At 45.0% G+C, this 13,954-nt stretch overlaps 1 protein-coding gene across 1 annotated transcript in view; it reads right to left on the bottom strand.

The window, feature by feature from the left end:
* Positions 1 to 13,954, bottom strand: part of LOC106570681 (gamma-aminobutyric acid type B receptor subunit 1) — a 123,651-nt gene that overhangs the window by 41,981 nt on the left and 67,716 nt on the right. Inside the window, exons 9-10 of the mRNA XM_082961357.1 lie at positions 9,308 to 9,385; positions 2,573 to 2,723 (exon numbers count right to left, since the gene is read on the bottom strand). Of these exons, the coding sequence (XP_082817483.1) occupies positions 2,573 to 2,723; positions 9,308 to 9,385 (229 nt within the window). The remainder of the gene's footprint in view (positions 1 to 2,572; positions 2,724 to 9,307; positions 9,386 to 13,954) is intronic.

Here is a 13,954-nt window from a genome sequence, read left to right as displayed (position 1 = left end):
TAGTAATTACCCACACCTGCATCTCATCAACCTTCTGCACACCTGGTCCTGATCATCACCTCTTCTTAAGCCCTGAGCTGACATCCATTCCCTGCCGGATCGTTAGCAACGAACAGTATGTTGTGCCAGCGTATCAGCCTCATGTTTCCTGAGCTAGTTTTGTTTCGTGCTTGTTACTTGTTACTGGTTACTCAGTCCCGTTTACTCTGTCTACAGTCATTCTCCCGGAACATTCAACTCCCTTGCCTGGCCGTCGGTGGATACAGTGACTTCATTGAATCAACCCATTTACTCTCATCAACTCACCTCCGCTGTCGCTCCGTCTCCTGGCTCACTCAAATTACACATCAAGACTACCAATAAATACTCACCTTCATTTTACTCACCTTGTCCTGGTCTGCTTCTGGGTTCTGTCTTAGAGAATCGTGACAGAACGATCCGGCCAAAAATGAACCCAGCGGACCTGGACTCCGTTCACCATGCCATTTCCCTTCAGGAGAAGATGTTGGGACAACACAGCATGGTGCCACAGGAGATCGCACTTTCGGTGTGGAACTTTTCTTCTAGTCTGACGAGTATCCAGGCTCAGCTCAGTTTGCCGGCAGATCATCCACCACCTACTTCACCTCTCTCACCTGTCGCTTCTGGAGATGTTCCCTTTTGTGAGCCCAAGATTCGGACGCCAGATAAGTACGAAGGGGATTTGGGAAGATGCCGTTCGTTTGTTATGCAGTGTGGGCTAGTTTTTGATCTGCAGCCCCAGATCCTGGTTAGGGAGGTTTTCAGGGTCCACGGGTTGCCCAGTGACATTGTTTCCGACCGTGGTCCTCAGTTGTCTGGAAATCCTTCTGTTTGGCCATTGGAGCTACAGTCAGTCTGACATCTGGATTTCACCCCCAATCTAATGGTCAGGCGGAGAGAGCCAACCAGAAGATGGAATCCACGCTGCGCTGCCTTGTCTCCTCTAACCCCGCCTCTTGGGCCTCTCAGTTGCCATGGGTCGAGTATGCCCATAATACTCTCCCTACATCTGCTACTGGGATGTCTCCTTTCCAGTGCCTGTATGGTTACCAACCTCCCTTGTTTCCTTCTCAGGAGAAGGATCTCGCGGTACCCTCGGTCCAGGCCCACATTCGTCGTTGCCAGGAGAGGAGTTGGATTCCTCGGCGTCAAATCCTTGACAATACCCTCCTTACTGACTTCTACCGCCTCCATCCTGGCGCTCCGGGTTGTCCGCCCGGTGGCGTTCGTCGAAGGGGGGGTACTGTCAGGAATCCCGCTTCCTGAGTCTGTTTCTGCCTGAGATGACTGTTTTTTGTTTGGAGTGTTGTCTAAGGTTCCTGAACGCACCCTGTCTGGTTGCTAGGCAACGAAGTTAGGCGGGAGATCTAGTAATTACCCGCACCTGCATCTCATCAACCTTCTGCACACCTGGTCCTGATCATCACCTCTTCTTAAGCCCTGAGCTGACATCCATTCCCTGACAGATCGTTAGCAACGAACAGTATGTTGTGCCAGCGTATCAGCCTCATGTTTCCTGAGCTAGTTTTGTTGTTTTGTGCTTGTTACTTGTTACTGGTTACTCAGTTCCGTTTACTCTGTCTACAGTCATTCTCCCGGAACATTCAACTCCCTTGCCTGGCCGTCGGTGGATACAGTGACTTCATTGAATCAACCCATTTACTCTCATCAACTCACCTCCGCTGCCGTTCCGTCTCCTGGATTATTCTATTTACACATCAAGACTACCAATAAATACTCACCTTCATTTTACTCACCTTGTCCTGGTCTGCTTCTGGGTTCTGTCTTAGAGAATCGTGACAGGTACAGGTTGGTTGAGGTAATTTGTACATGTAGGTAGAGGTGAAGTGACTATGCATAGATAAAACAGAGTAGCAGCAGTGTAAAAACAAAGGGGGGGGGATCTATGTAAATAGTCTGGGTGGCCATTTGATTAATTGTTCAGCAGTCTTATGTCTTGGGGGTTGAAGCTGTTAAGGAGGCTAATGGACCTAGACTTGGCGCTCCGGCACCGCTTGCCGTGCGGTAGCAGAAAGAACAGTCTATGACTTGGATGGCTGGAGTCTTTGACAATTTTATGGGCCTTCTTCTGACACTGCCTAGTATATAGGTCCTGGATGGATGTACTGGGCCGTCCGCACAACCCTCTGTAGTGCCTTACGGTCTCGTTACCAGCAAAAACACAACAAATGCTTGTCACTAGCGAAATCACAATGAAGGCAAGTCACCAGTGAAAAACACAACGAAGGCTGGTCACCAGTGAAAAAACACAACGAAGGCTGGTCATCAGTGAAAAAACACAATGAAGGCTGGTCACCTGCCTATGCTGGTCTATGCTGTTTTTTTCATCAAGGTGTTTGGATGGGTTTAGGAGAAATTATATTATCTGAAACACTGTATTTCCCACATTCAAACACTTTAGAAAATGGGATAGAAAAAATGCTCTATGCACGCACACACCACACACACACACACACACACACACACACACCCCCTGCTTTACACTCACACAGTCACCACCACCCTCCCACACACACTGGTCTTTGCGTACCTGACATTGCTGTTGTAGATGTTGAATGTGAGACACACTATCCCCAGTAAGATCCCCAGTCCAGCGAACACAGACACAGAGACAAAGAGCTTCTGAGAGAGGAACCTAAACTCCTCTATAACCACCGTCTGATCTGCTGGGGGGCCGGGACCTGAGGGGAGGGGAGAGGGAGAGGGGGGGGAGAGGGGGAGGGAGAGAGGGGGGAAGAGGGGAGGGGGGGAGGGGGAGGGGAGGGGGGGAGAGGGGAGGAGAGGGGAGGGGGAGAGGGAAGGGGGGAGGGGGGGAGAGGAGAGGAGGGGAGAGGGAAGGGGAGAGAGGGGAGGGGGAGAGGGGGGAGAGAGGAGAGGAGAGGAGAGGAGAGGAGGGAGCAGGAGAGGAGAGGAGAGAGGGAGAGGAGAGGAGAGGAGAGGAGAGAGGAGAGGAGAGGAGAGGAGAGGAGAGGAGGGGAGAGGAAGAGAAGAGAGGAGAGGAAGAAGAGAAGAGAGGAGAGGAGGGGAGAGGAGAGAGATCATTATTATAATAAACCCTTCATTTTTTTTCAAGTTAATTGAATGAGAATACAATCTCATTATAGCATTGACCCGAGAAAGACTTGCTGGGGTAGAATGAGCCAGTTGGAAGTTAGGGAGGATTTGGTGTCCAAGGAAGTATGTTGCTCAGGATGAGACTAAAGCCAGGACACCAGGGTTCACAACCCTTACTCTTATGAGTGCAATGGGCTCTTTAGTGACCACAGAGAGTCAAGACCTCAATTTAACATCACAACTGACGGACAGAAACCCTTGCAGGCCAAGGGGAGGGAGGGACAGGGAGAGAGGGAGGAACAGGGAGGGAGAGAAATGGAGGGACAGGGAGAGAGATGGATACCTGGAGGGACAAGGAGAGAGAAGGAGAGCGATGGAGGGACAAGGAGAGAGAGGTAGACATGGAGGGACAGGGAGAGAGAGGGCGACATTGAGAGAGATGGAGGGACAGGGAGAGAGAAAGAGGGACAGGGAGAGCGAAGGAGAGAGATGGAGGGACAGGGAGAGCGAAGGAGAGAGATGGAGGGACAGGAGAGAGAGGGAGACATGGAGGGACAGGGAGAGAGAAGGAAAGAGATGGAGGAACAAGGAGAGGGAGGGAGACATGGAGGGACAGGGAGAGAGAAGGAGAGAGATGGAGGGACAGGAAATAGGGGATGAGAGAGCGATGGAGATAGATGGAGGGATAAAGGATGAGGTAGAGGTATATGAAGGGAGCTAGAAAGTGATAGATGAAGAGAGATGGTGAAAGAGAGAGAGAGATTAACATGTACATAGAACCATCCACTTAGTGCCTGAGATCTATGTCACTGTGTTCATATCAAAGACCTTTCACCATGCAGGATTGGGTTCACCCAGCGTTCATATCAAAGACATGGGTGTCAGGCACAGACAGACAGCACAAACCCAGCACCAGGATTAAAAGCAATATGGGACCACAGCCAATGGAAAGTGGGCTGATGGTTCATGGAGATTAAACACAAAGAGAGAAGGGAAAAGGGAGAGAAAGAGTGATAGGATAAAAGAACAGGGATGAGAGGAGGGAGGAAAAGAGGAGGGAGGAAAGAGGAGGAGGGAAAGAGGAGGGCTAGAAATAACAAGAGAAATTAGATGCTTTGGAGAGAAAGAGAGAAACCGAGTAAAGACGGGAAATGAAAGAGAGAGAAAGAGAGCATTAGCAGGGACCCAGTTCTAGGTAGCTATATGACTTAAGTGAAATGTGTTGTCCAGCCTAGTCCTTTTTCTCTGACTGTATCGGAGTCTGCATCAGACACAGCAGGAGGGAGAGGGGGAGAGATGAAGGGAGAGAGCGAAAATTGAGAAAGATAGAGAGACAGAAACAGAGAGAGATATATGTATATAAAGAGAGAGAGGGGGAGAGGGAGAGAGGAGTCACAGAGAGATAAAGAGAGAGAGAGAGAGAGAGAGAGAGAGAGCGAAAGACAGAGAAAGAGAGAGAGAGAGAGAGAGACAGACAGACAGACAGAGAGAGAGAGAAAGAGAGAGAGAGAGAGAGAGAGAGAGAGAGAGAGAGAGAGACAGACAGACAGAGAGAGAGAGAGAGAGAGAGAGAGAGAGAGAGAGAGAGAGAGAGAGAGAAAGAGCGGGAGAGACAGAGAGACCGAGAGACAGAAAGCGGGAGCTAGAGCGAGAGAGAGAGAGACAGATGTCTATCAGGCTTCTATCTCTCCTTCAGTGATCTGATAGCATTACAGGGCAGCAGTGATAGCTAACCACAAACACACAGCTCCCATTTCCAGCCATGGATATGTAGGAAATACACTGTAGTATAAAATGGCAATTGGCACTAAAAATATAGCAGAGCTTCTTTTGTGTGACACTGGAGTGGTGGGATGGGAATGTGGTTATGTCTCTGCCATACAGCTCCTGTAGTTCGCATTGTTTTATGTAATTCTATGGTCTCTGCATGCTTCACTGTGCTTCAGTGTTCCAGGAATGTGTGAAGCTGTAAACGTGATGGTTTAGCTTGGGCCACTAAGTTGTATATAGTGTGACCCAAATGACACCCTATTCCCTACATAGCGCGCACTATGGGCCCTGGTCTAAAGTAGTGCATTATATAGAGAATACGGCTCTGGTCTAAAGTAGTGCACTATATAGGGAATAGGTTCTCTGGTCTAAAGTAGTGTACTATATAGGGAATAGAGCTCTGGTCTAAAGTAGTGTACTATATAGGGCTCTGGTCTAAAGTACTATATAGGGAGTAGGGTGGCATTTGGGACATCCTTAGTTCAGAGCTTGATGTGTTTGTATCACGTGTTAGTCAGTAGATCAGGGTAGCATTGCACCCGTAACCATCGGATCTCATTTAACCATCGGATCTCAATCGGATCATCTGTAGTCCTTCCTGTGGGGTTGATCATCTGTAGTCCTTCCTATGGAATCGGATCAACTGTAGTCCTTCCTATGGAATCGGATCATCTGTAGTCCTTCCTATGGGGTTGATCATCTGTAGTCCTTCCTGTGGGGTTGATCATCTGTAGTCCTTCCTGTGGGGTTGATCATCTGTAGTCCTTCCTGTGGGGTTGATCATCTGTAGTCCTTCCTGTGGGGTTGATCATCTGTAGTCCTTCCTATGGGGTTGATCATCTGTAGTCCTTCCTATGGGGTTGATCATCTGTAGTCCTTCCTGTGGGGTTGATCATCTGTAGTCCTTCCTGTGGGGTTGATCATCTGTAGTCCTTCCTATGGGGTTGATCATCTGTAGTCCTTCCTATGGAAGGTCGTGATCATCTGTAGTCCTTCCTGTGGGGTTGATCATCTGTAGTCCTTCCTGTGGGGTTGATCATCTGTAGTCCTTCCTGTGGGGTTGATCATCTGTAGTCCTTCCTGTGGGGTTGATCATCTGTAGTCCTTCCTGTGGGGTTGATCATCTGTAGTCCTTCCTGTGGGGTTGATCATCTGTAGTCCTTCCTATGGAATCGGATCATCTGTAGTCCTTCCTATGGGGTTGATCATCTGTAGTCCTTCCTGTGGGGTTGATCATCTGTAGTCCTTCCTGTGGGGTTGATCATCTGTAGTCCTTCCTGTGGGGTTGATCATCTGTAGTCCTTCCTGTGGGGTTGATCATCTGTAGTCCTTCCTATGGGGTTGATCATCTGTAGTCCTTCCTGTGGGGTTGATCATCTGTAGTCCTTCCTATGGGGTTGATCATCTGTAGTCCTTCCTATGGGGTTGATCATCTGTAGTCCTTCCTATGGGGTTGATCATCTGTAGTCCTTCCTGTGGGGTTGATCATCTGTAGTCCTTCCTATGGGATCGGATCAACTGTGTTGCTTCTAAAAGTAGTTGATGTGTTTGAGTTGAAACAATGCTTGGCCATTCAACTCACTCTACATTATCGTACAGTAGACATGTGAATCAAAGGGAAACCTAGCTTGCACTACATGGATTTGTAGTGTGTGTGTGTGTGTGTGTGTGTGTGTGTGTGTGTGTGTGTGTGTGTGTGTGTGTGTGTGTGTGTGTTTAGTAGTGTCCTTTGGGCAAGTGTGTTCTCTTTAATACTTCTCCCTGCCCTTGATGGTGGAATCGGGACAGTGTGTTACCATGGCGACGGGGCTCCATAATGGTTGCCACGGCGATATGAGAGGGAAGCAGCGATGCAGTGGTTGTCAGGGCGACCGATGGAATGAGGGAGGAGAGAGAGAGAGAAGAGTGTGAACAAACAAAGACAAATAAAAAAAACTCAGCGAGAGGATGAGAGAAACAGAGCAGGAGAGAAAGATGGAACGAATGAGAGAGAGAAGAGAGGAAAGGAGGGCGAGACCAAATTGGTGGACAGGTGTCTGTCGTTACGCTTGAAGAGAGCGAGACCGAGGCCAGCAACTGTTATGATACAAACACTGACTCCGATGTCCTCTTTCTCTGCGCCTCTGATTTGATTTCAAGAGAGGGCGGAGGGCGTTGAAGACAGAGAGAGCTGAGTCGCTGCAGAGGGCGAGTGAAAATCAAAACGCTGGCTACAGACGCCAGCTGGTCAACACGTGGAGGCGGCCAATCTGGAACAAAGTCCCGCTCTCCTTCAAAAGGATCCTATTCTGTCACGTCACACCCCGGCTATTTTTAGCCCCTTTCCCCGAGAAGACCTCGGGAAACGGGACAGGTGTGATGCGGTGGCGTGAAGGGACGTCGCCGGGCTCTGGTGACCGTGACAGGAGAGGGGATAAGGATAAGGACATATGGCACGATGACATGCTGTCCGTAAGATAGCAGGCCAAGGTTCCTTCCTTAAGGGGGGAATAGAAGGCCTTTTGGGACATGCAGGCGTTGTCGGATGATGATAGGTCTGTCTGTACAGACGACCTTATTCCCTATGGGCCCTGGTCAAAAGCAGAGCACTATATAGTGCACTACTTTAGACCAGAGACTATGCCATTTGGGACACAGCCTGAGTCTTCAACAACCCCCAGACTAGTGCATCATCCTGTGTGTGTGTGTGTGTGTGTGTGTGTGTGTGTGTGTGTGTGTGTGTGTGTGTGTGTGTGTGTGTGTGTGTGTGTGTGTGTGTGTGTGTGTGTGTGTGTGTGTGTGTGTGTGTGTGTGTGTGTGTGTGTGTTTAGTAGTGTCCTTCTGTCTCCATCCTAGAGGACTCGTTACAAGAGCAGAGGGCAGGGCACTGGCATGCCACCCTAATACTTGATTTATTGAAACACTGACACAATCATTAGAAGCAAATCCACATGAGAACGTGGACTTACATTGGTCTTAGCACATGACAGGATGTTTAGTTACCATGGCGCCAGTCTGACCAGCGACACTTTAAATAACCAATTAAAAAAGGTAAACCCTAATCAAAACGATGCTGATAGGAACAAAAACCTCATTAACGTTGGTTCATTGAATGAGTCATTTGAGTATTTTTTTTGTTCTTGTTCTTTGACTCAGACACTGACTCCCAATACAACACTTGTGACGCAGTCTTGGTTCAAAGGCACAAAACCACTTTTCTCAAACCATTAGGCACCGTTAGTTAAATGTGCATATTTTCAGTGTTCGCGGAGGCAGAACTGATTCTCTCTGCATTCCAAATGACACCCTAGGTAAACCCATAGGGCTCTGGTTGAAAATAGTGCACAATATAGGGAATAGGGTTCTGGTTGAAAGTAGTGCACTATAAAGGGAATATGGTACCATTTGGTGGCGCATCCTCTGACACGGACGTAAACACAAAGCTAGCTGCCCGGCCATGCTGATTAGACTACAGAGCAGAGCCGCACCATCCCATTTCCCCCATTCCTCAAAGTCAAGGTCATGGATTCGGCTCCAGTTAAATTGCCTCTGAGATTGCCTCCGCCTTTGTTTTGTTTTGACTGTCACACGGCGTCTTCCATTCATTTTCTTCCTGTCATCGATATGAACTGTTCATCATGTTTAATTAGTCAAATGAAATGAAATAATATCACTCTTGTGAGATAGAACATATGGTCCTATGACTGCGCCTGCTCACTTTATGCTCAGTATAAAGTACCGCTGTAACGGTTGTCCAAAGGAGTAGACCAAGGTGCAGCGTGGTAAGTGTTCATCTTGATATTTATTTTTACTCAGAACACTTCAACAAAATAATAAATAATGGTAAACGACCGTAACGTCTTGCTGGATTTACAGCAGTACAAAAAATAACATCCCACAACTCAAGGACGGAAAATGGGCTGTCTAAGTATGGTTCCCAATCAGAGACAACGATAGGCAGCTGCCTCTGATTGGAAACCATACCTGGCCAAAACATAGAAATATAAAACATAGAATGCCCATCCCACACCCTGACCTAACAAAATAGAGAAATAAACCGTCTCTCTCAGGTCAGGGCGTGACAACCGCCAGTTTACATAGCAGCTCCATCAGTTTTAGTGTGTGTGTGTGTGTGTGTGTGTGTGTGTGTGTGTGTGTGTGTGTGTGTGTGTGTGTGTGTGAGAGAGAGCTATCAGACACGGTCTCAGGGAAAGTTTGCTAAAATTGGATGACGGCTGTGATGACCTTCTATTTCCCCCCTTTCTCTTTCCTTAAGAAAAGGTCCTCACCTTGTGCTTTCTTTTTATTAACTTGCTTATATATGTTTTATGTTCATGTATTTTTCCTATGTTTTGTAACTATCCCAGGTCGTTGCTGTAAATGAGAATGTATTATCAGTTAACTCCACTGGTAAATAAAGGAACACAAAAATGTATGACAATAATAAATGAATGTGTCTTACCTATCCACCTGTCATTCCCATACCAGGATAGATTGCCTTTGGTACTGTCGAAGTATCCAATCTTCTTATAGCTGCCTCCTGTAAGGAGAGGGAGAGGCAGAGCCAGAGAGGGAAAGAGAGGGAGTGTGTAAAGGGGGAAGAGGGAGGGAGAGAGAGAGGGGGTCACCATACAATAAATACACACACGGAATGTCCTGAAACTCTGACTGAACTCTGCAACATCAAAGCCTGTCAGTCTTTCAGAAGAGTAACAATAGAAACATTGCTGTGATACCACTAGGGATGCTGGGTCTTCAGACCAGCCAACAGAACAAGGAATGAGCTTAAATGAAAAACCATTATAATTATCAGCTGATCATTAAACATAATTATTCCACATACATACACACACACACACACACACACACACACACACACACACACACACACACACACACACACACACACACACACACTTAGAATTAATTACTCCTGTCAATACAGTGCCCACCCCAAGGAACTGTCTTTGCCCGCTACGTACAACAACATGGTGGAGCCCGCTACACTATCCACATTCACCGTGGGGGGAGGCTGTGTGTGCTGAACATGACCTCTGCCCGGTACCCTCCTACTGCGGGCCAAGTCAGTCAAATGACTGGATATACAGCAGATGCACAGCAGATATGCAGTAGAAATCCAGTAGGTATACAGTAGATATGCAGTAGATATACAGTATATATCCAGTAGATTAGCAGTAGATATACAGCAGATGCACATCAGATATGCAGCAGATATGCAGTAGAAATCCAGTAGGTATACAGTAGATATGCAGTAGATATACAGTATATATCCAGTAGATTAGCAGTAGATATGCTGTGGATATACAGTGGATATCCAGTAGAAATCCAGTAGATATGCAGTAGATATGCAGTAGATATACAGAAGAAATCCAGTAGATATGCAGTAGATATGCAGTAAATATACAGTAGATTTAAGGTGGATATGCAGTAGATATGCAGTAGATATACAGTAGACAAACAGTAGATATGCAGTAGATATGTAGTAGATATACAGTAGATATAAGGTGGATATGCAGTAGATATGCAGTAGACAAACCGTAGATATGCAGTAGGTACGCAGTAGATACGCTGTAGATACGCAGTAGAAATGCACTGGATATGCAGTGAATATTTAGTGGGTATACAGTAGATATACAGTGAATATGCAATATATGCAGTAGATATACAGTAGATATACAGTAGATATACAGTGAATATGCAGTAGATATGCAGTAGATATGCAGTAGATAAACAGTAGGTATGCAGTAGATATACAGTGAATATGCAGTATATGCAGTAGATATACAGTAGATATACAGTAGATATACAGTAGGTATGCAGTAGAAATGCACTGGATATGCAGTATATGCAGTAGATATACAGTGAATATGCAGTAGATATACAGTAGGTATGCAGTAGATATACAGTGAATATGCAGTATATACAGTAGGTATACAGTAGATATACAGTAGATATGCAGTAGAAATGCACTGGATATGCAGTATATGCAGTAGATATACAGTGAATATGCAGTAGATATACAGTAGGTTTGCAGTAGATATACAGTGAATATGCAGTATATACAGTAGGTATACAGTAGATATACAGTAGATATGCAGTAGAAATGCACTGGATATGCAGTATATACAGTAGATATACAGTGAATATGCAGTAGATATACAGTAGGTTTGCAGTAGATATACAGTGAATATGCAGTATATGCAGTAGATATACAGTAGATATACAGTAGATATACAGTAGGTATACAGTAGATATACAGTAGATATGCAGTAGAAATGCACTGGATATGCAGTATATGCAGTAGATATACAGTGAATATGCAGTAGATATACAGTAGGTATGCAGTAGATATACAGTGAATATGCAGTATATACAGTAGGTATACAGTAGATATAGAGTAGATATGCAGTAGAAATGCACTGGATATGCAGTATATGCAGCAGATATACAGTAGATATGCAGTAGATATACAGTAGATATGCAGTAGATATACAGTAGATATGCTGGCTGACTGAGAATCAGCTCATGTCCACTTAGCCTGTGCTGCACACTAATACATCCAGAACCAAGCCCCTTCCAAACTGCCCTGGGCTAAACCCACTCCAATTAGCGTTGAGTAAATTATTAATCAAAACAACACTTCCTTTTCTGGGACGGTGGGGAAGCAACAGAGAGGAGAGGAGATTGGGAAAACAAGCTTTAATTTTTCATCAGCCGCCACAAAAACAAAGAGTGTTTTCCCACATGAGAGACGACATGAGTCACCGACACAGCCGCTGTCAGAACAGACACAACGCAGCAGACAGATTGAACACAGGCACAATGATCAAAACGCAGCCAGCCAAACCAACTAACACCACCTCACTGCCTGCCTCTCTCACAGGCAGCTAGCCTGACGTAGCCAGAGATAAGACGATGCTATCGACACCATTCCTGTGTGACAGCGGAGGCTGCCAGGGAGCCACAAGGGGTGGGCTAAGAAGAGAAAAAAAAAAAAAAAACTAAAGCAAAATAAAGACCTTAAAAAAAAAACGTTCTAGTTATTTTTACCCGAGTTTCACAACTACGAGTACTCTTACCTCTCCCTCTCTTATCGCCATGGCTACAGTACTGCTCAATGCGTAGGCATGGACGTCAACATAAACTATATAAATGAAAGGAATAAGACAAGCACATATTAACGTAAAGAGGAGAAGGATTAAAAGGAGACAGAAAACAAATACACCTGGACACAATTTAGAGAAGGAAGGAAGGAAGGAAGGAAGGAAGGAAGGAAGGAAGGAAGGAAGGAAGGAAGGAAGGAAGGAAGTCTAACGGGCTTTATTGGCATGGGAAAAAGCAAGTGAAATAGATAATAAACAAAAGTGAAATAAATAATACAAATATTCACAGTAAACATTAAACTCACAAAAGTTACAAAAGTGTTGTAACGATGTGCAAATAGTTAAAGTACAAAAGGGAAAATAAATCAACATAAATATGGGTTGTATTTACAATGGTGTTTGCTCTTCACTGGTTGCCCTTTTCTTGTGGCAACAGGTTGCAAATCTTGCTTCTGTGATGGCACACTGTGGTATTTCACCCAGCAGACATGAGAGTTTATCAAAATTGGACTTGTTTTCAAATTCTTAATGGGTCTGTGTAATCTGAGGGAAATATGCGTCTCTAATATGGTCATACATTTGGCAGGAGGTTAGGAAGTGCTGCTCAGTTTCCACCTAATTGTGTGGGCTGTGTACACATAGCCAGTCTTCTCTTGAGAGCCAGCTTTGCCTACGGAGGCCTTTCTCAATAGCAAGGCTATGCTCACTGAGTCTGAACATAGTCAAAGCTTTCCTTAAGTTTGTGTCAGTCACAGTAGTCAGGTATTCTGCCACTGTGTACTGTCTGTTAAAATTAAAACTTAGGGATAGCCCCCTTTTTTTCAATTTTCGCCCAAACGACATACCCAAATCTAACTGCCTGTAGCTCAGGCCCTGAAGCAAGGATATGTATATTCTTGGTACCATTTCAAAGGAAACACTTCGCAGTTTGTGGAAATGTGAAAGGAATGTAGGAGAATATAACACAATAAATCTGGTAAAAGATAAGACAAAGAAAAAACGAACCAGTCTTTTTTCTACCACCATCTTTGAAATGCAAGAGAAAGGTCATAGTTCTAGCCATCACTCTGCTTGTAATTCTGATAGTGTCCACAAGATGGCAGCAGTGTATGTGCAAAGTTTCAGATGGAAAACTTGAAGAATGCCTGACCTACAAGAGTTTAAGTGTGAAGTCCACAGGTACATTTGGGCAAATCGTGAAGGAAACATTCGCATTCATATTCAATTTTTCTTCAAGAATATCGTCAAATCTGTATACTTGGACTTTGATTAAGCTTTCCAAGTATGAGTAGCCATGTTTTAAGTTCAACATTTGCAAAGCAAACAGTTTCATAACTTCAAAACTGTGAATATCCTTATAATATTTGTCAAAATGAAAAGGCATGCTGTCGTACAAGGTTAGAAATGACATTTTACGACATATACATGGTTTCCGGATATTCCCATAAAGCTCAACTCAAAGGGCTATTTAGCTAGCTTTGTTTGACCCCGATTGGTTCTTATTTGACAGACACAGTCGTTCAAGTGATGGCCGCCGACGTCATCGGTGTGCCATGAAGGCGTTGCTCTCTGACCAAATATGGTGTCCTATAGGATATACTACACCCCTAATGAAATAGTGAAGTCTTGTTACCTTCTAGGATCTCTGAGGAATAGATACGAACGTGATTTGACTCATTCAAACAACGTTTAGGGTGAGATTTTCACAGATTCCTTTCTTGCAAATTGAACGAATGGAAATACAAAATCGATCGTGCGTGCTATATGGACCTTTTTAGGATATGAAAAAGGATTTTATCTAACAAAACAACACTTCATGTTATCTCTGAGACCCTTTAGATGATAAATCAGAGAAAGATTTCAGAATGTAAGTACACATTTCACCTTCAGAGGTGAATTTATCAAACCTATCGCTTTGAAAAAAAGTGTTTTGTTGTTAGGCGCTCTCCTCAAACAATAGCATGGCATTTTCTCGTAGTAATAGG

This window comes from Salmo salar, chromosome 14 (assembly GCF_965601325.2).
Source record: "Salmo salar chromosome 14, fSalSal1, whole genome shotgun sequence".
Lineage (NCBI taxonomy): Eukaryota > Metazoa > Chordata > Actinopteri > Salmoniformes > Salmonidae > Salmo > Salmo salar.
The sequence above is the reverse complement of the archived record's forward strand: the minus strand, read 5'-3'. Positions and strand labels throughout refer to the sequence as shown.